Here is a 26,139-nt window from a genome sequence, read left to right as displayed (position 1 = left end):
GGAATCATTTTTAATATATTTGTAACGAAAAACTTGGCTTAAAGGTGAATGAAAAGAAGGCCAGGTGCAGTGGCTCATGTCTATAATCCCAGCACTTTGGGAGGCCGAGGTGGGTGGATCCCCTGAGGGCAGGAGTTCGAGACCAACATAGTAAAACCCCATCTTTACTAAAAATAAAAATTAGCTGGGCGTGGTGGTGCATGCCTGTAATCACAGTTACTTGGGAGGCTGAGACAGGAGAATTGCTTGAACCCGGGAGGTGGAGGTTGCAGTGAACTGAGATTGCCCCATTGCACTCCAGCCTGGGCAACAAGAGTGAAACTCTGTCTCAAAAAAAGAAAAGAAGAAAACAAACCAGAAAAAAGAAGCAAAAAGAAAAGAAGAAGAAATCTTGACTCCCTAAAGTAGCAGCAGCTTTTTTTTTTTTTTTTTTTTTTTTTTTTTAGACAGCGTCTCACTCTGTCATCCAGGCTGGAGTGCAGTGGCACGATCTTGGCTCACTGCAAGCTCCGCCTCCCGGGTTCACGCCATTCTCCTGCCTCAGCCTCCTGAGTAGCTGGGACTACAGGCGCCTGCCACCATGCCTGGCTAATTTTTTGTATTGTTAGTAGAGGCGGGGTTTCACTGTGTTAGCCAGGTTAGTCTCGATCTCCTGACCTTGTGATCTGCCCGTCTTGGCCTCCCAAAGTGCTGGGATTACAGGCGTGAGCCACCGCACCCTTCCAGTAGCAGCTTCTTACATTCAACAGTGATTGCTTGTTATTCAAGAAAATGGTCTAGGAAGAAGGGGTCAGTTTTAGTGATTGATAAAGTGATGGTGGTTGGTAAAGTGTGTTTGGGACTATGACATCCCCGGTAGGGAAGACCAACAATCTCCAAAACTCCATGCCTCCATACACACACATAAGCTGTCAAAAACTGTCAGAATCAACTTATTTGGAACTCTGGAATCTAATAAAAAAAACTTTTAACAACAAAGGAATGCTTAGTGAAGAAAAATACTGCTGAATTTTGTTAGGAGAGCTCTGTGATCCTACCCTGTTACCATCTTCAACCCCCAGCCCAGTGGCTGCTTTGAAGACAGCTTATATTACTGTGCAGTGTGCTGGTACTTGAGGGAGGAATGTGGACCTTATTCTGAACGCAGGGTTGTGTATTTTGATCTGTCTGGTAGATCCTGAAAGATCATCTCTAGGGCTTGGCTTTGTTTTGCCTGCCTCTGATCTTTCCCAGGGCTGAGGCAGCTACACAGGTGGCGTTTGTCAAAAGTATTGAAAAGCAGATATATTAGTTGCTTCTGCTTGCATTAACAGATAGCAATCAGGGCAAGCCGCATACAGATCCAAATGCTTATGAAGGAAGAGGCTTGGGAAGGAGACACTAGGGGGCACGAAGGCTTTGAAAAGCTCCCACACGTTCTGGGGAATCTAGAAGGTTGTACACATGCCCAGGGCTGGTCATGTACTCAGGAAAGACCTTAGAAGACCCAGGCTCTCACTGCTGGCTAACCTTCAGGCTGAACCCAAGCAAGAAGTGAAGGCTAAGGTACAGTTGCAAACTGCCTGGCTAAGTGTTGAAGTGCCCCAACACAGAGCCAAATTTCAAATACTTGGAAATGTTTTGTTTTGTTTTATTCCAGGTGTTAAATCTGCCAGATAACGTGCTCACCACTAAGCTAACAGAACAGACACTTCAGAGGCCACACATGACAGAAAATTTAGAGAGGTCATTAAATAAACAGTCACTACAACAAGCAACAACAACCAAGGGGTGTAATCTGATTTCCAGAACTGCCACTTTATAACATTTATTTTTTTATTTTAATTTTTTAATTATACTTTAAGTTCTGGGATACATGTGCAGAACGTACAGGTTTGTTACATAGGTATACACGTGCCATGGTGGTTTGCTACACCCATCAACCCGTCATCTACATTAGGTATTTCTCCTAATGATAGGCCTACCCTAACCCTCCACCCCCATGACAGGCTCCAGTATATGATGTTCCCCTCCCTGTGTCCATGTGTTCTCATTGTTCAACTCCCACTTATGAGAGAGAACGTGCAGTGTTTGGTTTTCTCTGCATTAGTTTGCTGAGAATGATGGTTTCCAGCTTCATCAATGTCCCTGCAAAGGACATGAACCAATCCTTTTTTATGGCTGCATCGTATTCCATGGTGTATATGTGCCACATTTTCATTATCCAGTCTATCATTGATGGGCATTTGGGTTGGTTCCAAGTCTTTGCTATTGTGAATAGTGCTGCAGTAAACGTATGTGTGCATGTGTCTTTTTATTTTTTTTTTGTTTTGAGACAGAGTCTCGCTCTGTCACCCAGGCTGGAGTGCAGTGGTGCAGTCTCGGCTCACTGCAAGCTCCACCTCCCAGGTTCACGCCATTCTCCTGCCTCAGCCTCCCGAGTAGCTGGGACTACAGGCGCCCGCCACCTCGCCCGGCTAGTTTTTTGTATTTTTTAGTAGAGACGGGGTTTCACCGTGTTAGCCAGGATGATCTCGATCTCCTGACCTCATGATCCACCCGTCTCGGCCTCCCAAAGTGCTGGGATTACAGGCTTGAGCTACCGCGCCCGGCCTGCATGTGTCTTTATAGGAGAATGATTTATAATCCTTTGGGTATGTATCCAGTAATGGGATTGCTGGGTCAAATGGTATTTCTGGTTCTAGTTCCTTGAGGAATTGCCGCACTGTCTTCCACAATAGTTGAACTAATTTACACTCCCACCAACAGTGTAAAAGTGTTCTCCACATTCTCTCCAGCATCTGTTGTTTCCTGACTTTTTAATGCTCACTTTATAATATTTACAATGTCTGCTTTTCAGCAAAACTTATGAAGCATATAAACAAACAAAAAATACGGCCCTTTCACAGGAAAAAATTTAATAGAAAATGTCCTTGATAGGCTGGGCACAGTGGCTCATGGCTGTAATCCCAGCACTTCAGGAGGCGAAATTGGGCGGATCACGTGGTCAGGAGTTCGAGACCAGCCTGACCAACATGGTGAAACCCTGTCTCGACTAAAAATACAAAAATTAGACAGGCGTGGTGGCGTGCACCTGTAATATCAGCTACTCAGGAGACTAGGGCAGGAGAATCACTTGAACCTGGGAGGCGGAGGTTGCAGTGAGCCAAGATTACACCATTGCACTCTAGCTTGGACAATAGAGCAAGACTCCCATCTGGAAAAAAAAAAAAGAAAAAGAAAATGTCCTTGATGGCCGGATGGTGGCTCACTCCTGTAATCCCAGCACTTTGGGAGGCTGAGGTGAGCGGATCACCTGAAGTTGGAAGTTTGAGACCAGTCTGACCATCATGGAGAAACCCTGTCTCTACTAAAAATACAAAATTAGCTGGGCCTGGTGGCTCATGCCTGTAATCCCAGTTACTTGGGAGGCTGAGGCAGGAGAATCACTTGTACCTGGGTTGCGGAGGTTGTGGTGAGCTGAGATCGCGCCATTGTACTCCAGCCTGGGCAACAAGAGTGAAACTCTGTCTCAAAAAACGAAAGAAAGAAAGAAAGAAAATGGCCTTGATGAAGCACAGACATTGGGCTTACTCAAGACTTTAAATCAATTTTTTAAAAATATACTCAAAGAGCTGTGGAAACCATGGACAAAGAACTAAAGAAAACCAAGAGAACAAGGTCTCACCAAATAGAAGATATCAATAAAGAGGCAGAAATTACAGAAGGAACCATATAGAAATTCTGGAGTTGAAAAGTATAATAACTGGAATGAAAAATACACTAGAGGGGTTCAACAGCAAATTTGTACAGGCAGATATATCAGTGAACTTGAAGATGGATCAGTTGAGATTATCTAGTTTGAGGAGCATCAAGATTACAAAAGATAAAGACGTTATATGTTGATAAATGGTCGTTAAGAAGATATACTCAGCACTTTGGGAGGCCGCTCTCACTGCAACCTCCACCTCATCTGTTCAAGTGATTCTCCTGCCTCAGGTTCCCTAGTAGCAGGGACCACAGGCATGCACCACTATGCCCAGCTAATTTTTGTATTTTTAGTAGAGACAGGGTTTCACTATATGTTGGCCAGGTTGGTCTCAAACTCCTGACCTCAGGTGATCTGCCCACCTCAGCCTCCCAAAGTGCTGGGATTAGAGGTGTGAGCCACTGTGCCCAGCTAAAGTTTTTTTAGCACTCAGATTCTGTGGTTTTAGTTTAGTCTAGAGTTTGCAGATGCTCTGATTTAGAAGCATGAAATTCGATTTTTGTATTTTATACTCCAGTGTGACTGACTTTGTACGGTGGCTTTCTGTATGGCATCTCAAAATTGCTTGCCTATGGATATGATTTGGAAAAATATCTTCATTATCCCTTTTCTGTTAGTTCACATGAATCTTCAGGCCTTGAGATGATTTTTCTCCTGATGTTTTAGTTTCACATTACTCACTATAGTGAATATCTAAGTTCTTAATCTTAAAAATAAAAAATTTAAAATATTTATGTTGGCCAGTTATGGTGGCTCATGCCTGTAATCCCAGTGCTTTGGGAGGCTGAGGTGAAAGGATTGCTTGAAACCAGGAGTTTGAGACCAGCCTGGGCAACATAGTAAGACCTTGTCTCTACAAAAATAAAAAAATTGCCAGGGATGGTGGCTCACACCTGTAATCCTAGCGCTTTCGGAGGCTGAGGCAGAAGGATCCTTGACTCCAGGACTTCAAGACCAGCCTGGGCAACATGGAGAGACCCTGTCTTAATAATAAATAGGCTAGGCGCAGTGGCTCACGCCTGTAATCCCAGAACTTTGGGAGGTCGAAGCGGGTGGATCATTTGAGGTCAGGAGTTTGACACCAGCCTGGCCAGTATGGTGAAACCCCATCTTTACTAAAAATACAAAAATTACCCGGGTGTGGTGGCACACGCCTGTAATCCTAGCTACTTGGGAGGCTGAGACAGGAGAATCGCTTGAACCTGGGAGGCGGAAGTGGCAGTGAGTCAAGATCGTGCCATTGCACTCTAGCCTGGGTGACAGAGTGAGACTGTGTCTTAAAAATATAATAATAATAATAATAATGAGAAGAAGAAGAAGTAAAAACAAAAAAAATTAGCTGGGTTTGGTGGTGTGTACCTGCAGTCCCAGCTACTCAGGAGGCCAAAGCAGGAGGATTGCCTGTGCCTAGGAGTTCAAGACTGTGGTGAGCCATGATTGCACCACTGCACTCCAGCCTGGGCTACAGAATGAGCTCCATCTTTAAAAAAAGTTTTAATAAATAAAATTTTATGTGTATTTAATTTTTTTTTGAGATGGAGTCTCCTTCTGTCACCCAGGCTGGAGCACAGTGGCACGATCTTGGCTCACTGCAACCTCCACCTCCCAGGTTCGAGTGATTCTCCAGCCTCCTGAGTAGCTGGGATAACAGTCACGCGCCACCACGCCCAGCCTATGTCTATTTAATTTCAAGCAAATCGGGAAAAAAATTTTTTTTTTTTTTTTTTTTGATATGGAGTCTTGCTCTGTCACCCAGGCTGGAGTGTAGTGGCACAATCTCGGCTCATTGCAACCTCCACCTCCCGAGTTCAAGTGATTCTCCTCTGTCAGCCTCCCGAGTAGCTGGGATTATAGGTGTACACCACCATGCCTGGCTAATTTTTGTATTTTTAGTAGAGATGGGATTTCGCCATGTTGCCCAGGCTGGTTTTGAACTCCTGACCTCAGGTGATCTGCTGGCCTCGACCTCCCAGAGTGCTGGGGTTACAGGCATGAGCCGCCACCACTCCCAGCCAAAAAAACCTATATTTAAAGGCATCATGTGTAAATGTATAAAACCATTTCAAAACCTTTAATTTACTCAGAGCCAAAACAGCAACCAAGAGTGTGTTTTTTTTTTCTGTTTAAAAATCATTTTATCTTTTAGCTGACAAAAATTGAATCTATTTATGGTATACATGTTTTGATATACATTGTGGAATGGCTAAATCAAGCTAAATAACATGTATTGCCTCACATATTTTTCATTTTTGTGGTAAGTATTTTTCTTTGTAAGTGAGGGTACTATTCTTTCTTCATATTTCAGCAACAGCCGAGGGAGCCAAGACCTCTGAGTTTAAGTCCCAGGTGTGCCTAAAACATGCTATGTGACTTTCAACAAAGCACTCAATTCTTCATTAAGGTGGAGGTACACATACAAAGCTGAGTTGTGAGGCTTGTAGGGAGTAGTGAGATGTAATTGTGTTATTTGGAAGTCATCTGGCAAATAGAAAGCGTTATGAAAAGGCCATCAGTCTAAGCTGGAGATGTCTGTGAAGTCATACTTCGGTTTCTGGTATGGACTTATGTGGCCCTGTATGTATGTTGTGATCAAGTGGACGTTCAAACTAGATGGATTAAATCTTGATGCCTACAAAATAACATGATTACATGTTTTCTTCTAGTTGAATTTATTTACTTTTGTTTATTTACTTTAAATTTTATTTAAATTTTGCAGATTTAGTATGTTTTAAATTTTTGTTTATTTTATTTTTATTTTTATTTTTTGAGATGGAGTCTTGCTCTATCTCAAGGAGGGCAGTGGCGCAATCTCGGCTCACTGCAAACCCCACCTCCCGGGTTCATGCCATTCTTCTGCCTCAGCCTCCCGAGTAGCTGGGACTATAGGCGCTCACCACCACGCCCGTATAATTTTTTTTGTATTTTTAGTAGAGATGGGGTTTCACCATGTTAGCCAGCATGGTCTTGATCTCCTGACTCGTGATCTGCCCACCTTGGCCTCCCAAAGTGCTGAGATTATAGGCGTGAACCACTGTGCCTGGCCTTGTTTATTTACTTTATTTAAATTTTGCAGATTTAATGTGTGACATGACAACTATTTTATGTGCATCTTTTTACTTAATCCTCAGCAATTACATGGCATACATACTATCACCATTTTATAGATGAAGAAACTGAGGCTTAGAGAATTAAATAACTTTTCTATTCAAGGTTACATAGTTGACACATGACAGAATTAGAAGTACCGAAGACCTCTGATTTGTATAATTCTCACCACTACTCATCTGGTAGTCTGGTTGCCTGTTCAATCTGTGATACTCGTAGGGTAATGGAAAGGCATAGCTTCAGCTGCTTTAATTAATATACTTTTATTCCACAGGTATAAAAGCTTGACAGACCTTCTGAATGGGCTTGTAGTTAAAAATTGATAATTTAAGATTAAGGAGTTAAATATGCATTTGCTGTGGTTTGTTTCCTTATCAGTAATCTTTCCGCTGATAAACCAAAATTAACATTTTATTTTTTAGGTTCTAAACATGCATCTTTCGGATGGAGGACAAGGCGATGTCCCTGTTGATGAAAACAAACTCCATGGTAAACCTGATAAAACCTTGCGCTTTTCCCTCTGCAGTGATAATCTGGAAGGAATATCTGAAGGTGAAGGGTTATTTCATTCAAGGAGTTGTGTGATTCAAGTAATAGTTTGTTTTGTATTTTTTAAAGGAGCTTATAAATTATAATTACACCATCTGTGCCTCTCACTGAGGAGACTAATGAAGATTTCCTCTAATGAGTTTGAACAGTTGGCTGTAAAGATTGTTTCCTGAATAACATTAAGATTGCAAGATGCCTTTGGTCATATAAAATGGAGAAGATACAAGTCTTTATTCAGACTTAAATAGAAATAACAGCAAGTTTTGTTTCTGCAGTATTAATATATACCAAAGCTTATAGAGCTCCTTTAGAAGGATATCATGCATGTCTAAATGGGAAAAAATGGACTTACCAATATTTCAAGGTGTTGTGTATACTCTTAAATGTTCTGTATTCCTTTACTCACACTCACACGTACCTTTCTGAAGCAGGATACAATGGAAATAGGTATTAAAAAGAAAATTCAAAGCCAAGATTGTGAAATGAGATTATGTCAGGCCAGGCGCGGTGGCTCACACCTGTAGTCCCAGCACTTTGGGAGGCTGAGATGGGCGGATCACAAGGTCAGGAGTTCGAGACCATCCTGGCCAACACGGTGAAACCCCGTCTCTACTAACAATACAAAAAATTAGCTGGGCGTGGTGGCGGGCGCCTGTAGTCCCAGCTACTCGGGAGGCTGAGGCAGGAGAATGGCGGGAACCCAGGAGGTGGAGCTTGCAGTGAGCCGAGATTGCGCCATTGCACTTCAGCCTGGACGAAAGAGCGAGACTCCATCTCAAAAAAGAAAAAAAAGAATATGTCATTTCACCTACTAGGACCAATTTTTTTTTTTATAGACAATAGTTCAAATTTACTGACATTGAAAGAGAAACCTAAAATATAATAACTTCACGTTTTAATCTAACTTTTCCAAAAAGTCACATATGTATGTTCATTCTAGAAAACAGAGAAATAGAATCACCTATAATCTCATAATTTTGTTAATAGCAGTTGATGTTTTAGATTATTCACAACAAAATTAGGTTTATCCTGTTTTGTAATCTTTTTTTTTTTTCTTTTTTTTTTTTTTTTTGAGAGGGAGTCTCGCACTGTCGCCCAGGCTGGAGTGCAGTGACCGGATCTCAGCTCACTGCAAGCTCCGCCTCCCAGGTTTACGCCATTCTCCTGCCTCAGCCTCCCTATAGCTGGGACTACAGGCGCCCGCCACCTCGCCCGGCTATTTTTTTTTTGTATTTTTTAGTAGAGACGGGGTTTCACTGTGTTAGCCAGGATGGTCTCGATCTCCTGACCTCGTGATCCGCCCATCTCGGCCTCCCAAAGTGCTGGGATTACAGGCTTGAGCCACCGCGCCCGGCCCTGTTTTGTAATCTTTTATAATTTAATAATATGGCATTAACAATTTCCCTAGTAATTTAACATTCTTAAATTACATGGTTTTTATGGCTGTTTTCCTTAACTCACATGGGCATATCATAATTTTTTCAACTTTCTTCTGTGATTAAATCTATAGATTGCTTCCACTTTTCGGACATAATAACTTCTGGGCTGGGCTGTAATCCCAGCACTTTGGGACGCCAAGGCGGGTGGATTCACTGAGCTCACAAGTTCGAGACCAGCCTGGGCAACACGGTGAAACCCCGTCTCTATTAAAATACAAAAAATTAGCGGGGTGTGGCAGTGTGTACCTGTAGTCCCAGCTAGTCGGGAGGCTGAGGCAGGAGAACTGCTTGAACCTGGGAGGCGGAGGTTGCAGTGAACCAAGATGGTGCCACTGCATTCCAGCTTGGACAATAGAGCGAGACTCTACCTAAAAAAGAAAAAAGAAAAAAAAAGCTCTGTAACAAGGCCGGGCTCGGTGGCTCACGCCTGTAATCTCAGCACTTTGGGAGGCCGAGGCGGGCAGATCACAAGGTCAGGAGATCGAGACCATCCTGGCTAACACGGTGAAACCCTGTCTCTACTAAAAATACAAAAAATTAGCCGGGTGTGGTGGCAGGTGCCTGTAGTCCCAGCTACTCGGGAGGCTGAGGCAGGAGAATGGCGGAGCTTGCAGTGAGCCGAGATCGCGCCACTGCACTCCAGCCTGGGTGGCAGAGCGAGACTCCGTCTCAATTAAAAAAAAAAGAAAAAAGCTCTGTAACAAGCAACTTTAGATTAACTGTTATTACTATTTTTTGAGATAGAGTCTCACTTTTGTTGCCCAGGCTGGAGTGCAATGGTGCAATCTCAGCTCACTGCAAACTTTGCCTCCCGGGTTCAAGCAATTCCCCTGCCTCAGCCTCCTGAGTAGCTGAGATTACAGGCATGTGCTGCCAGGCCGGCTAATTTTTATATTTTTTGTTTTGTTTTGTTTTTTGAGACGCAGTCTTGCTCTGTCGCCCAGGCTGGAGTGCAGTGGCATGATTTCGGCCCACGGCAAGCTCCACCTCCCGGGTTGACACCATTCTCCTGCCTCAGCCTCCTGAATAGCTGGGACTACAGGCGCCCGCCACCATGCCCAGCTAATTTTTTATATTTTTAGTAGAAACTGGGTTTCACCATGTTAGTCAGGATGGTCTCAATCTCCTGACCTCATGATCCCCCTGCCTCCGCCTCCCAAAGTGCTGAGATTACAGGCATGAGTCATCGCGCCCAGCAGATTAATTTGTTTTTTTTTTTTTTTTTTTTTGAGACGGAGTCTTGCTCTGTCGCCCAGGCTGGGGTGCAGTGGCCGGATCTCAGCTCACTGCAAGCTCCGCCTCCCAGGTTTACGCCATTCTCCTACCTCAGCCTCCCGAGTAGCTGGGACTACAGGCGCCCGCCAACCCGCCCGGCTAGTTTTTTTGCATTTTTTAGTAGAGACGGGGTTTCACCGTGTTAGCCAGGATGGTCTCGATCTCCTGACCTTGTGATCCGTCCGTCTCGGCCTCCCAAAGTGCTGGGATTACAGGCTTGAGCCACCGCGCCCGGCCGATTAATTTGTTATTAGCACCTTAGGATAAATTCCTAGAAGCAGAATATCTATCTTAAAGGGCATGTGTTTTTTTAAGGTATAAAGGCAGTATTAAAAACGCTTTAATCAGTTGTTCGTCTTTTATCAAGGCATGAAAAATGATGTGGTGGCTCATGACTGTTTTAAAAAGATTGCTCATGCTATAAACATTTCTCTAGGTCCTTCAAATCGCTCCAATTCAGTGTCCTCCCTAGACCTGGAAGGAGAGTCTGTGTCAGAACTTGGAGCAGGACCTTCTGGCAGTAATGGAGTTGAAGCTCTACAGCTGTTAGAACATGAGCAAGGTAAAGTGAACTGGAACACAGTTGCCTAAGTAGCAAAGAATTTACCTGATTGCAAGATGAGCAGTGTGTTTTCATTAAGTTGGCTTGGTTCAGTAAGAGATTATATAATCACCATTAAACTTACATTTCTTCTTCATTCCTTCAGTTCTTCAAAATATATTTAGTTGGTAAGTGGATTGTTTAGGCTTAATAAATTATTATAAATTACTTGAAATTCAGTAATATTTGATATTTTAATTCTGTAATATTTTAGGAATACAATGTAAAGACTCAAGGCTCAAGAAACTTAGAACAGGGAAAAAGTAGTACACAATTGATTTAAAGTATCATGAATGTATTTTAGCAGTTCTGAGTGAGAGATACATATGGTTGAAAGCATAGGGAAAGCTGTCAGGCACGGTGGCTCATGCCTGTAATCCCAGCACTTTGGAAGGCTGAGGTGGGTGGATCACCTGAGATTGGGAGTTCAAGACCAGCCTGACCAACATGGAGAAACCCCATCTCTACTAAAAATACAAAATTAGCCGGGGTGGTGGTGCATGCCTGTAATCCTGGCTACTCAGGAGACTGAGGCAGGAGAATCACTTGAACCTGGGAGGCAGAGGTTGCGGTGAGCCAAGATGATGCCATTGTACTCCAGCCTAGGCAAAAAGAGCGAAACTGTCTCAAAAAAAAAAGAAAGAAAGTATAGGGAAAGCTTATTGGAAGAAAAATATTAGCCTTAAGGGCTGGCTGGCATTGCCTTGGCAGGAGTTGGAGATAGGTCATTCTAGGGGAAGGACAAGTATAAGCAAGTCAAAGAGGTGGGAAGCCATAGTACTTATTCAGGTATCAGTTAGGGAAATAGAGTGAGGTAAGGATTAAAGAGTAGGTGGATCCCTGTTGTCGAAAGAAGGATGTCAGTATTTTAGTAGTAAGCTGGAAGCCACTGAAGGCTTTTGGTTCAGTGAGGATGAGGAAGTGAGGTGCCTTAGGAAGATGAAGTTGAAAGAGTTTTTTGGATTTGTTCATTTAAGATGATGCCCTTGGCCAGGTACAGTGGCTCATACCTGTAATCCCAGTGCTTTGGGAGGCTGGGCAGGCAGATCACTTGAGGTCAGGAATTTGAGACCGGCCTGGCCAACATAGTGAAACCTCATCTCTACTAAAAATACAAAAATTAGCCGGGCGAGGTGGCAAGCACCTGTAATCCCAGCTACTCAGAAGGCTGAGGCACGAGAATCGCTTGAACCTGGGAGGCAGGGGTTGCAGTGAGCTGAGTTCGCACCACTGCTCTCCAGCCTGGGCGACAGAGCGAGACTCTGAAAAAAAAAAAAAGATGGGGCCGGGCGCGGTGGCTCAAGCCTGTAATCCCAGCACTTTGGGAGGCCGAGACGGGCGGATCACGAGGGCAGGAGATCGAGACCATCCTGGCTACCACGGTGAAACCCCGTCTCTACTAAAAAATACAAAAAACTAGCCGGGCGAAGTGGCGGGCGCCTGTAGTCCCAGCTACTTGGGAGGCTGAGGCAGGAGAATGGCGTGTACCCGGGAGGCGGAGCTTGCAGTGAGCTGAGATCCGGCCACTGCATTCCAGCCTGGGCGACAGACCATGACTCCGTCTCAAAAAAAAAAAAAAAAGAAAAAGAAAAAAAAAAGATGGGCTGGGCACGGTGGCTCACGCCTGTAATCCCAGCACTTTGGGAGGCCAGGACGGGCGGATCATGAGGTCAGGAGATCGAGACCATCCTGGCTAACACAGTGAAACCCCGTCTCTACTAAAAATAGAAAAAATTAGCTGGGCGTGTTGATGGGCGCCTGTAGTCCCAGCTACTCGGGAGGCTGAGGCAGGAGAATGGCATGAACCTGGGAGGCAGAGCTTGCAGTGAGCCGAGATCACGCCACAACACTCCAGCCTGGGTGACAGAATGAGACTCCATCTCAAAAAAAAAAAAAAAAAAAAAAAAAGGTGATGCCCTCAACTAGGTTTCAGACAGTGATTCTTAGGCTTTAGTATGCATGAGAATTACCTGGTTAGCTTTTTAAAAATTCCATTTCCCAAGTCTTACTTCTAGAGAAGAAGTCAAGTTTTAGAAAGAAAAGGAGTATTGTCATTGGTGTGTGTGTGACTTGAAAAAAGTAATGCTGTATTTTACTGGATTGGTTTATCAGTGTATCAATTAGGATTAAGTTTGTTGCACACAGCAGAGAAAACTCAAATAATAAAGTCGTACCTCCTTATCCATGGTTTCACCTTCCATGGCTTCAGTTACCCACGGGCAAACTTGGTACAAAAATATTAAATGGGAAATTCCAGAAATAATTCATAAGTTTTAAATTGTGTGCCATTCTGAGTAATGTGATGAAATCTCACACAGTTTCACTTATCGCATCCAGGATATGAATCATTTCTTAGTTCAGTGTATCCATATATACACTACCTATTAGTCACTGCTTATCAGATCAAAAAAGCATGGAATATATAGGATTTGGTATGATCCTCAGCTTCAGGCATCGACTGGAGGCCATTGCATAAGTGGAAGAGGAACTTTCATATGAGCTTATGAAAGAAGTTGAACAAATATCACCTCTTTAGCAAGCTTTCTGGGAGATTCTGAGATAGGTGGTTGGCATATGCGAAATGGTAGATTAAGAAGTGAATTGATAGGCTGGATACGGTGGCTCACGCCTGTATTCCCAGGACTTTGGGAGGCCAAGGTGGGTGCATCACCTGAGGTTGGGAGTTCGAGACCAGTCTGATCAACATGGAGATAAAATTCTTTAAAGTTGATTAAAAAGTCATAGCTGTGCTACTGTTTTTAAAGTGCTTAATTTTGTTTTTGATAGCTACAACACAGGATAACCTTGATGATAAGCTAAGGAAGTTTGAAATTCGTGACATGATGGGATTAACAGATGATAGGGACATATCAGAAACAGTGAGTGAGACCTGGAGTACAGACGTCTTGGGGAGTGACTTTGACCCTAATATTGATGAAGATCGCTTGCAAGAAATTGCAGGTAACTGCCATTTAATGTCTCTGAAATATCACGGTTTAGTTATTCAGATCCACCGACCTTTCATGAGAGGGACCACCAGTGCCCTGACAAACCTTGTGTGTGTTAGCACCATCCGGGAAATTGTTATAACTGTATGGAACAAGACATTTGGGTACTTTTTTCTTTACTTAAATATAAGCAGTGTTTTTCCTTTCTACATTTAATCCCACCCCTTACCCATCCTCCTCCCCGCTGCCCTCTCCCCCCCCACAAAAAAAAACAAGAAAAATCAGTGTTTTGAATTAGCTTCTGGTCAAGTGTTATTTCCAGGGCATAGTATACGTTCTTAGTTTGTCTCTGATTAGTATATTATCCATTTGAAACCAAACACCTAACCTTAAGATGAAAATTCTTATAGATTATAGCCATAAAATCCTTTACAATAATATGATACTGCTGTTCTCTAAAAAAATGAATTCACTTCTGGAAGGGTTAATTCAGTTCCAAAGGGTAACCAGGTTTTTATTTTTCTTCTTTTTAAATTTTTATTTATTTTTAATAGAGACAGGATTTCGCTTTGTTACCCAGCTGGTCTTGAACTAGTGAGCTCAAGCGATCCTCCTGCCCTTTTTTTTTTTTTATGTGGAATTTATTCAGGTGCTATGTACATACACTAAAATTCACTCTTTTTTGGATACTGTTTTATGAGTTCTGAAAGATATATAGTCTTGCAACCCTTATCTTCATTTTGTTTTTAAATCATGGAAAACTTATTTATATATTTATTTATTTTTCTTCAACTTTTATTTTAGGTTCAGGGGGTACATGTGCAGATTTGTTACGTGGGAAATTGTTACAGCAAATTGTATGTTGCTGGAGTTTGGTGCACAAATGATTTTGCCACCCAGGTAGTGAGCATAGTAACCAATACGTTTTTGTGTGTTTTTTTTTTTTTTTAATTTGAGATGGAGTCTCACTGTGTCGCCCAGGCTGGAGTGCAGTGGTGCGATCTCAGCTCACTTCAACTTCTGCCTCCCTGGTGCAAGTGATTCTCCTGCCTCAGCCTCCCGAGTAGCTGGGACTACAGGTGCCCACCACTACACCCAGCTAATTTTTGTATTTTTAGTGGAGACGGGGTTTCACCATATTGGCCAGCCTGGTCTCGAACTTCTGACCTCAAGTGATCCACCTGCCTTGGCCTCCCAGAGTGCTGGGATTACGGTCATGAGCCATTGCTCCCGACCTAAATCGTGGAACATTTTAAACAAATACAAGAGACGATGGTATCATGAACCCAGTGTATCCATCACTCAGCTTCAGGAGTTAGACACACATGGCCAACTTTGTTTCATCTGTTCTCTTACCCACTACCCTCTTCTCTCCCCTCATTATGTTTAGGCAAGTTCCAGACATTATTTTATTTGTAATTATTTTATGATATATCTTTAAAAGGTAACTTTTATTGGTAACTTTTTTGCAATTTTTTTCATGCCCTGAAGTAGAATTGTTCTTTTATTAGGTTTAATCAAAAGTAGTGAAGCCTTTTGAACATGAGTATTTTTAACACAGATGTATAATAATGTTTAATACTTTCAATTTGTATTTTTAAGTGGTGTAAATAGATTTCTTAGTTGGTTTTGCATTACTTTGTTCCAGATGCCAAAGTAGTATTGTTCTTGGCAGTTAGCTGTGTTTGCGCAGTAAGTTGTATTTGCAGTTAAGTGAGTGCTTTGAAGATGTGTATTTTCCTGTGAATATATTTTATTGCCCTGAATAGTGACTAATATGCTGGAAGAAAAAATATTTGGCCAGCCTAACATTCTGTGGTTAAATGCTCAATGTTTTTAATCCCTGTAGGGCTATAAATTTTAGAATAGTATTAAGGACTCCTGTAAAATTTGCTGAAAAATCAAAGCTAAAGCTGTTGAAATTACTTGACTGAATGATGTGTGCTTTCTCTGTGGAGAGTCAAAGGTGAACTGGAGGAAACTGGTGAAAAGGGTCTTGTGCCATTGTGACCAAAATAGGAACTTTGTATTTTTAGTGGTGTGCTTGATTGAAGTTATTCTTACCTTGACTTCTTTCTTGTAGGTAGAGAGGAGTTTGGTTTTTTTTTTTTTTTTTTTTTTTTGAGACAGAGTCCCAAAATGACACGGCCATTTTTATTTTTGAGACAGGGTCTCACTCCCATTGCCCAGGTTGGAGGGCAATGGCATGATCTCGGCTCACTGCAATCTCTGCACCCCCTGCAACCTCTGCCTCCCAGGTTCTTGTGCCTCAGCTTCCCAAGTAGCTGAGACTACAGGTGCATGCCACCACACCCGGCTAATTTTTGTATTTTTGGTAGAGACGGGGTTTCGCCACATTGGCCAGGCTGGTCTTGAACTCCTGGCCTCAAGTGATCTGCCTGCCTCAGCCTCCCAAAGTGCTGGGATTACAGGTGTGAGCCACCATGCCCAGCCAAGAGATTTTGTTAGCTTATGTTTGGCTTTTCTCCACTATCACTGCACTTTCCAACAGGATCTTTGTTAACCCTTTGCTTCCCACTGGTTATACAGGTGCTGCAGCAGAGAACATGTTAGGCAGTTTGCTGTGCCTCCCAGGTTCAGGGTCAGTGCTTCTTGACCCCTGCACTGGTTCTACCATATCAGAGACAACAAGTGAAGCTTGGAGTGTAGAGGTATTGCCAAGTGACTCAGGTTAGTATGCTGTCATTGTTTGCTTTTTCATTTACACAGAAGTTTTAATTAAATACAAGGTATCCCAACTTCTGTATTACATATATTTTGTCAAATATACTTTTTTTTTTTTTAATGGAGATGGAGTCTTGGTCTGTCACCCAGGCTGGAGTGCAGTGGCGTGATCCCAACTTACTGCAACCTCTGCCTTCTGGGTTCAAGTGATCTTCTCACCTCAGCCTCCTGAGTAGCTGGGATTACAGACGTGCCCCACCATGCATGTATTTTTGTATTTTTAGAGAGACGGGGTTTCACCATGTTGGCCAGGCTGGTCTCGAACTCCTGACCTCAGGTGATCTGCCCACCTCGGCCTCCCGAAGTGCTGGAATTACAGGCATGAGCCATCGCACCTGGCCAATTATACATTTGACAAAGGTGAGGTGATCACATTGCTAAGAATGTCACATGGAAAATTAGTTTAGGGCATTTTCTGTCCATTAAGGGAAAATGCTCTGTTGGATAGCATAGACTGTGATGGCAGGTGCTTTCTGACTCTGTGTTCAGTTATTTTGAAAGCAATTTTCTGTAGCTTATCAGAGTTCCGTGTGAGTTATTGAATTTAGTATCTCCCACAAACTCATGACAGGATAAGAGTAGCAACACAGTTCAAACTGAGTGCTTGCCTGGTAAACACGTTTAGATTTATCACAGGGAAGAACTTGACTCTCTAAAACATGTTTAATGTGTTTTTGAAATACGTTGAAATTGAGACTCTGTAATCCTGAGGATTTTTTTGTGCAGGCTATTATAAATGTATATAAAGTGTTTTGTACTTTGTCTTTTCATATGCATTGCATTTTTTTCTGATTATGAAGACACATCTTTGCCTTCAACTAAATGTCAACTACCAGAATGTAAATATAAGTTAACTATGTATCTGCATTGCATTCTGTTGATTTACTTGGTTCGATAATTGTTAAGTGATCATGATATGTGTTTTATAATGTCTTTTTCTTTTTTTTTTTTTTGAGACAGAGTCTCACTCTGTCGCCCAGGCTGGAGTGCAATGGTGCAATCACAGCTCACTGCAACCTCTGCTTCCTGGGTTCAAGTAATTCTCTTGCCTCAGCCTCCCAAGTAGCTGGGATTACAGGCACCTGCCACCACTCCCAGCTGGTTTTTGTATTTTTAGTAGAGATGGGATTTCACCATGTTGGCCATGCTGGTCTCGAACTCCTGACCTCAGGTGATCTGCCTTCCTCGACCTCCCAAAGTGCTGAGATTACAGGCGTGAACCACCACGGCTAGCCTGTTTTATAATGTTAAAGCATTCAGATATGCTAGCCTTGTTTGAAGACCAGTTGGGGACAATAGGATTAGCTCACCAGCTGTTGAGTATTCATAGGAGTTACTTTTTAGGAAGTGGTTGATTTAATACCAAGCTATTCCATACTCTCTTGTCCAGTTCACGTGTTAACCAGTAGCATACTCTGTGACATTAGTGATCTAGAAACCACGTTTTCATCTGTGCACAATGAATTGGCTTATATTGGGATGAAAATCACAACTTTGACTTCTTTAACACTTAATCTAACTAGCATTGTTAACTATCCCAGACTTAGACATATATTTGCACTGATTTCATTCATGCCCTGGTAGCTTTGTTTATCTGAGTCACAAAAGCTCAAATTGTGGTGTGCTAACAGAATCACAAATGTAACACACCTCTTATCTTCTATTTAGAGGCCCCAGACCTAAAGCAGGAGGAGCGTCTACAAGAACTGGAGAGCTGTTCTGGACTGGGTAGCACATCTGATGATACGGATGTCAGGGAGGTCAGTTCCCGCCCCAGCACACCAGGCCTCAGTGTTGTGTCCGGTATGTCTGTCTTGTTTTAAGGAGTAGGGATTTGAAGGTGTTCACCCCATCCCCTCCCATTTATAAAGTTAATACAAAGAGATATGTTTTATTTAAGAGCTGAGTAATTTCCAGGAAACAAACTTATTTCCATTGCACCTGAAATCTTTGAGAACTTAATGTGTGGCTTTATGGAGCCTGTTGAAGTAATTGGCAGACAGTCTCTCTACAACTGTTTCTGTTCTTAGTAGCCTGTCCTACTTTAGAATTGTATGATTCTGATTATGTTGTGTAAAGCAAGGTAAGTATATTTAAGCAGTAGTACCATAAAGGGTATAATACTAAACTCACATGTATAGAACTGTGACACAAAATTCGAGAATGTTTTAGTTTCTCCAAATTTCATATACTTTTTGTGTGGTTATTTTGTTCTTCTTCCTGTTTATTTTTTACTATTGTTTTTTAAAGGCATAAGTGCAACCTCTGAGGATATTCCCAATAAGATTGAAGACTTGAGATCTGAGTGCAGCTCTGATTTTGGGGGTAAAGATTCTGTCACTAGTCCAGACATGGATGAAATAACTCATGGTAAGAGGGGGAAATAAGAATGACTTAAAAAATGACCACATTCGTGGTTGAAACTGGCATTGTGACAAATTGCTGGTGACTGCGTCTATTGGTATAGCACTTTGGGACATACTTTGTCAATATCTATTTAAGGCCTTAAATGTTCACATTCTAAATTTAGTCAGGTTAGTTCCACTTCTAGGTATCAGTCATAATGAAAAAATTCCATATATAGAGAAAGTCCTTGGCACAAAGATGTTCTTTATAACGTTTTGTGTTGGCAGAAAATTAGAAATAACTTAAAAATTGAAGAAAATGGAATGGCTAAATAATTTTGATGTAACCACGTATTAGAATTTATGTAGCTATTTTAAAATGCATTAAGGAATATGAAATGACTTAGAGAAAAACCTAGAACATACTACATGGAATTTATTTTGTAGAATTTTACATACAAAATAATAAAACTTTTTTTTTTTGAGACAGAGTCTTTTGCTGTCACCCAGGCTGAAGTGCAGTGGCGTGGTCTCGGCTCACTGCACCTCCGCCTTCTGGGTCTCCTGGGTTCAAGCTATCCTCCTGCCTCAGCCTCCCCGGTAGCTTGGATTACAGGTACCCACCAGTACACCCAGCTAATTTTTGTATTTTTAGTAGAGATGGGTTTCACCACATTGGCCAGGTTGGTCTTGAACTCCTGACCTCATGATCCACTCGCCTGAGCCTCCCAAACTGTTGGGAGTACAGGCGTGAGCCACCGCGCCTGGCCAGTAAAACATTTTTTAAAAACCTATGCATGAAGTAAGTACTGGAAATACCAAAATGCTAGCAGTGGTTTTATATATTGGATGGTAGGTTTTGAGGTACCTTTTCTTTTCTTTTTTTTTTTGAAACAGAGTTTTGCTGTTGTTGCCCAGGCTGGAGTGCAATGGCGCAATCTCAGCTCACCGCAACCTCTGTCTCCCGAGTTCAAATGATTCTCCTGCATCAGTCTCCTGAGTTGCTGGGATTACAGGCATGCACCACCACGCCCGGCTAATTTTGTATTTTTAGTAGAGACGGGGTTTTGCCATGTTAGTCAGTCTGGTCTTGGACTCCCAACCTCAAGTGATCTGCCTGCCTTAGCCTCCCAAAGTGCTGGGATTACAGGTGTAATCGCTGGGCCACTAGGCCCAGCGAGGTACTTTTTCTATTTTTACAATTTTTTTTGTTCTAAACCAGGGTTTTTTAACCTTAACACTATTGACATTTTGGGCTGGGAAATTCTTTGTTGTGGGGGCCTGTCCTGTGCATTTTAGGATGTTTAAGCATCTCTGGCTCCTACCCGTAGCATATACCCTATACCCCCTGGGGTTGCAGCAACCAAAAATGTCTCCAGACTTTGCCAAATGATCTCTTGGGGGGCAAGATAGCCACAAATCAAAAACCACTGTTCTGAACCAGCAGTCTCAAAGTATGGTCTCCATGGACCACTGAGATCCTAAAACCCTTTGAAGGAGGAGGGTAGATGAAGTCATAACTGTTTTCAGAAAAATCAAAGTTATTGTCCATTTTCATTGTGTCAACATTTGTACTTATGGTGCATAGGCAAAGTGGATAAAATTTGCTGGGGCCTTAGCAGGATGCAAGGGCACCACATTGTATTCTTCACTCACAGTTAAAAAAAAAAAAAAAAAGTTTTACTTAGGAATGTCTTTGATGAAGGAATAAAAATTACTTAATCACATCTCAACCCTTGAGTATACATCTTTTTAATATTCTGTGTGAAGAAATGGGAAACACCCATATTGCATTTTTACCACATTCTGAGATATGATGAGATGTCTCAAGAAGCACTTATGTGATTATTTGAGTTGTTAGCTGAACTAGCCAATGTTTCCACTTATTTTTATTTGATTTTTCATGAAATATCATTTTTACTTGAAAGAATGACAGAATAACTGTATTTCTTACGAATACGTAGTTGGCTATTTGGCAGACATCTCAAAAATTAACAGAGTATGACCAGGCACGTTGGCTCACACCTGTAATCACAGCACTTTTGGAGGCTGAGGCTGGAGGATTCCTTGATCCCAGAAGTTCAACACCATCCTGGGCAACATAGTGAGACCCTGTCTGTACAAAAATAAAAAAATAAAAAATTAGCCAGATGTGGTGGCGCATGCCTGTGGTCCCATCTTTAAAGAAATAAAAAATTTAAAAAAAATTAACAAAATGATCCTGTTACTTAAAGACAAGCAACTAATAGAGTTTGTTGCCAGTGATGAAATTCAAACTTTCAGACAAAAATTAGAATTTTGGAAACGTGTGTCTACCTGCATGAGTTTGACAACTTCCTGTTGTTTTTAAAGACTTCTCTGGTGAGATTTGTGGTGATATGAAAAATGTGAATTTAACAGAGGACAAAAAGTTCATTGATTTGGTTTCAAATTCTACCTTGTAGCTATCCTTTAAAAAACTTTACTTCTCAAGATATGATAGAGTAGCAAAGAATAATATCCACAATTTTCTGAAAAGGCTACTAACATATTGTTCCTCTTCCAACTACATGTCCGTGTGAGGCCAGATTTTCTTTATATACTTTAGCCAAAACAACATTTTCAGCACATTGAAGCAGAAGCAGACATGAGAATCCAGCTGTGTTCTAAGCTGTACATTAAAGATACTTGCAAAAAACGTTGAAGTGTCATTCTTTTCATTTTTTATTTTGGAAAATAATAGTTATTTTTAATTTTTTTTAAAAAAGGCTTTTTTGTGTTACCATTAAATTTTTTTCTTTTTTTTTTTTTTTTTTTTTTTTTTTTTGAGACGGAGTCTCGCTCTGTCGCCCAGGCTGGAGTGCAGTGGCCGGATCTCCGCTCACTACAAGCTCCGCCTCCCGGGTTCGCGCAATTCTCCTGCCTCAGCCTCCCAAGCAGCTGGGACTACAGGCGCCCGCCACCTCGCCCGGCTAGTTTTTTTGTATTTTTAGTAGAGACGGGGTTTCACCGTGTTAGCCAGGATGGTCTCGATCTCCTGACCTCGTGATCCGCCCGTCTCGGCCTCCCAAAGTGCTGGGATTACAGGCTTGAGCCACCGCGCCCGGCCAATTTTTTTCTTTTTTTAAAAAAATGGGGCCGGGCACAGTGGCTCACACCTGTAATCTCAGCACTTTGGGAGGCCGAGGCAGGCGGATCACGAGGTCAGGAGATCAAGACCATCCTGGCCAACATGGTGAAACCCCGTCTCTACTACAAATACAAAAAATTAGCTGGGTGTCGTGGCGTGTGCCTGTAATGCCAGCTGCTCGGCAGGCTGAGGCAGGAGAATCGCTTGAACCCAAGAGGTGGAGGTTGCAGTGAACCGAGATCACACCACTGCACTCCAGCCTGGTGACAGAGCGAGACTTTGTCTCAAAAAAACAAAAAACATGGACAGCCTCCCAAACCAGAGTCGGTTCAGAGAGACTCCCATGTATTACCATTTAATGGGTATGTTTAAATGAATTAATAAATATTAAAACCTCAGTTTTAATTTCTAATATAGAATTTCAATAGATATAACCACTATAAACAAAAGCTCTTAGGGTCAATAATTTTTTAAGTTGTAAAGATGTCTTGGCCAGGCATGGTAGCTCGTGCCTGTAATCCCAGCACTTTGAGAGGCGGAGGCGGGAGGAGTGCTTGAGCCTACGAGTTCAGGACCAGCCTGGGCAACATGGTGAGACCCTGTCTCTACAAAAAATAACGTAAAAATTAGCTGGGTATGGTGGTGTAGGCCTGTGCTCACAGCTATTTGGGAGGCTAAGGCAAGAGGATCACTGAAGCCCAAGAGGTTGAGGCTGCAGTGAGCTGTTTGCACTACTGCACTCCAACCAGGGTGACAGAGTGAGACCCTGTCTCCAAAAAAAAAAAAAAAAAAAAAATCCTGAGACCAAAATTTGAGGACTGCTGTTTTAGGCTATCTTTTATAATGATCTACCTATAGAACAAAAGTAAAAATCAAAAGGCATAATAGTACTCTCATTCATTATGGAAAGATAGCTTCAGACAAAAAAAAAATAGCTTCAGACTAAAAACATTTAGATTAATAGTTTCTTTTTTATGTTTGAAATTTCCGTCCTCCACATACTTCTCTGTTTTAAAGTTATTTGCTGAGAGCAGTGTTAGAACTTCAAGATTTACAATCTTTTATTTATACCCTGTCTGTACATAGTATTGCCCCTATGTTTATATTTTATTTATTTATTTTTAAATTTTTGTTCTTGTAAATTTTTGTAGAGACAAGGTCTCACCATCTTGCCCAGACTGGTCTTGAACTCCTGGGCTCAAGTGGTCCTCCCTCCTTGGCCTCCCAAAGCACTGGGATTATAGGCATGAGCCCCTACACCTGGCCTTCCTTCTGTGTTTTCAGGTGAGGGGAAGGCGAGGCTCAGGGAAGCTGTGACATTCTGAAAACATTGATAGTTTAGGTCTTCTGGCTTTGTTCTCTTTGCATGAACCATACTAGCATTTGGCCATTAGAAGTAAAGATGCCAGACCACTTAAATGTAAAGAAAATCTGTGTATGAAGATACTAATAAAAACAGAAAATAAATTGAAAGTAAGCATTATTTGATTTTGTTTTTTCCTCGTATGCCTCTCAAGTTCTAATGGATCAAAAAAGGAACCATCAGAGAATACTTAGAACCCTTTAAACTGTGTTGAGACCATTTGTCCTAAGTTGTGGCTTGGTCTCACTGTTTCCTTCCTGTTTTAGGTGCCCACCAGCTGACCTCTCCTCCTTCTCAGTCAGAGTCTCTGCTGGCCATGTTTGATCCACTGTCTTCACATGAAGGTAAACCAGTGAAATGAACTTTTTCACTCATGTCATAGACAGGAAGAGGAAACCAAACCCCCTTGTTAATGCCTTTGTTAGAGAAGTTGTGTCTCAGTTACAAAGCTTTTTTTTTTTTTCTTGTGTTGCAGGGGCTTCTGCTGTGGTAAGGCCAAAGGTTCACTATGCTAGGCCATCGCATCCACCACCAGATCCCCCAATCCTGGAAGGAGCTGTGGGAGGAAATGAGGCCAGGTTGCCAAACTTTGGTTCCCATGTGTTAACTCCAGCTGAATTGGAGGCATTCAAGCAAAGGCATTCTTACCCTGAGAGACTAGTTCGAAGCAGGAGCTCTGATATAGTATCTTCTGTCCGGAGACCCATGAGTGACCCCAGCTGGAACCGGCGTCCAGGAAATGAAGAGCGAGAACTCCCTCCAGCTGCAGTCATTGGTGCTACTTCTTTGGTGGCTGCACCTCATTCATCATCTTCATCCCCGAGTAAGGACTCCTCAAGAGGAGAGGTATGGGACATAGGCCGTGAAGAATTGTGTTCTGGCTGCCTGGTTCTCTTGATGTCTGAAATTAACATGGAATATATAAATGTAGGATTACAGATAGAGAGTAGTGGCGATTAAAGATGATTTGTCAATCTAGTGTGCCCACAACCATAACCATTGGAAACCTATACAACTTTCGTTTTATAGTGATACTATCTTGCATTTTTGTGACACTTTTAGCTTCTCTCCAAGCAATTTTGTATCTGATTTTATTTAAGCCTTACAATATTCCTCTGAGATGTTAGATGAGGTTTTTTTTTTTTTTTTGTGGGATGGAGTCACACTCTGTCACCTAGGCTGGAGTACAGTGGCGCAATCTTGGCTCACTGCCACCTCCACCTCCCGGGTTCAAACGATTCCTCTGCCTCAGCCTCCTGAGTAGGTGAGACTACAGGCATGCGCCACCATGCCTGGCTAAATTTTTGTATTTTAGTAAAGACGGGGTTTTACCATGTTGGCCAGGATGGTCTCGATGTCCTGACCTCGTGATCTGCCCACCTCGGCCTCCCAAAATGCTGGGATTACAGGCAAGAGCCACTGTGCCCGGCCCCATGACTATTTTTTATTTTAAACAACTATAAAGTTACAAACAAGTTGAAAGTACAATAAAAGAACACTTCCTTCCCATTTGAGAGCAAGTTGCCAGCATGATGCTCCAGTACCCCAAACACTTCAGTGTAAGTTTCCTGCAAACAAGCAGATTCTCCTACACCTCATGGTACAACCATCAACTTCAGCAGATGAACACTGATACATTACTGTCAGCTACTTATGACACCCCATTCATGTGTCCCCAGTTGTCCCAGTAACATTTTTTATAGTAAGAAGATTCTATTCAGAATCACAGACTGCTTTTAGTTGTCGTGCCTTTTTAGTCTCCTTCAGTCTAGAACAGTTCCTCATTTTTTTCCTGACTCATATGACCTGTACACTCTTGCAATTTACAGGCCATTTGTTTTCTAGAATGTTCCTCAGGTTAGGTTTGTTTGATGTTTTCTTGTGATTAGACTGCGGTTATTAATCTTTGGCAGGAATATCACTGAAATGACAGTTTTTTTATTGCACCTTGTCAGGTAGCACAGTTTTAATTTGTCCCATTTCTACAGTGTTCATTTGGAGAATTTGAGGAAATGTTGTCTACCAGGCTTTGCCACTGTCAAGTTACTCTTTTCCCTTTATAACTAATAAGTGTTTTGGGGGAGAGGGTACGTAAAAAACATGTAACTATCCTGTTCTCCATCACATTTTTAACTCACCTACTTATTATATCTATGGTCTTATGGTTTTCTGTCTTTTAAAAAAATTTGTGTGTGTGCGTGTGTGTGTTTTGTTGTTTGTTTGTTTGTTTGTTTTAGATAGGGTCTTGTTCTATCACCCATGCTGGAGTGCAGTGGTGCCAACACTGCTCATTGCAGCCTTAACCTCCCAGGCTCGGGCAATCCTCCCACTTTGGCCTCCCAAGTAGCTGGGAGTATAGGCATGCACCACATGCCTGGCTAAATTTTTGTTTGTTTGTTTGTTTTGGTAGAGATGGGGACTGTGTTGCCCAGGTGCTTGTCTTGAACTCTTGGGCTCAAGCAGTCCTCCCACCCCAGCCTCCCAAGTGTTGGGATTACAGGCATGAGCCACCCACAGTGCCTGGCCCAGTTTTCTGTCTTGGTTAGGGTTTGTCACTATTACTTATTTTGAAGCCCAGTTGTCCCTAATTAGGCCAATGGGAGCCCCTTCAGGCTGGCTCCTGAGTTCTTTCAATGCACTGCTATTATTCTTTGAGCATATCTTTACTTTCTGGCAAAAGATGTTACAAGCAGATACTGTACTTTGTCCTAGTCAGCTCTTTCTTTAAGTACCCTTGTTTCTTTTAATGAAAAATGCAGGCCAGGCGCGGTGGCTCAAGCCTGTAATCCCAGCACTTTGGGAGGCCGAGAAGGGTGGATCACGAGGTCAGGAGATCGAGACCATCCTGGCTAACACGGTGAAACCCCGTCTCTACTAAAAAATACAAAAAACTAGCCAGGCGAGGTGGTGGG

At 42.3% G+C, this 26,139-nt stretch overlaps 1 protein-coding gene across 8 annotated transcripts in view; it reads left to right on the top strand.

The window, feature by feature from the left end:
- The window catches only part of GAPVD1 (GTPase activating protein and VPS9 domains 1), a 112,254-nt gene that overhangs the window by 59,185 nt on the left and 26,930 nt on the right, over positions 1–26,139 (top strand). For 5 of the 8 annotated variants that reach the window (XM_025359749.1, XM_025359750.1, XM_025359751.1 and 2 more), the window contains 8 exons: positions 7,276–7,405; positions 10,553–10,678; positions 13,505–13,678; positions 16,216–16,356; positions 18,079–18,213; positions 18,661–18,780; positions 23,494–23,571; positions 23,703–24,073. In XM_025359749.1, coding sequence (XP_025215534.1) covers positions 7,276–7,405; positions 10,553–10,678; positions 13,505–13,678; positions 16,216–16,356; positions 18,079–18,213; positions 18,661–18,780; positions 23,494–23,571; positions 23,703–24,073 — 1,275 coding nt within the window. The remainder of the gene's footprint in view (positions 1–7,275; positions 7,406–10,552; positions 10,679–13,504; positions 13,679–16,215; positions 16,357–18,078; positions 18,214–18,660; positions 18,781–23,493; positions 23,572–23,702; positions 24,074–26,139) is intronic. The other 3 variants (XM_025359754.1, XM_025359755.1, XM_025359756.1) reach the window with 1 other exon arrangement.

This window comes from Theropithecus gelada, chromosome 15, assembly GCF_003255815.1.
Source record: "Theropithecus gelada isolate Dixy chromosome 15, Tgel_1.0, whole genome shotgun sequence".
Classification (NCBI taxonomy): Eukaryota; Metazoa; Chordata; class Mammalia; order Primates; family Cercopithecidae; genus Theropithecus; species Theropithecus gelada.
Note: the sequence above shows the minus strand (reverse complement) of the source record. Positions and strands in the feature narration are given on the sequence as shown.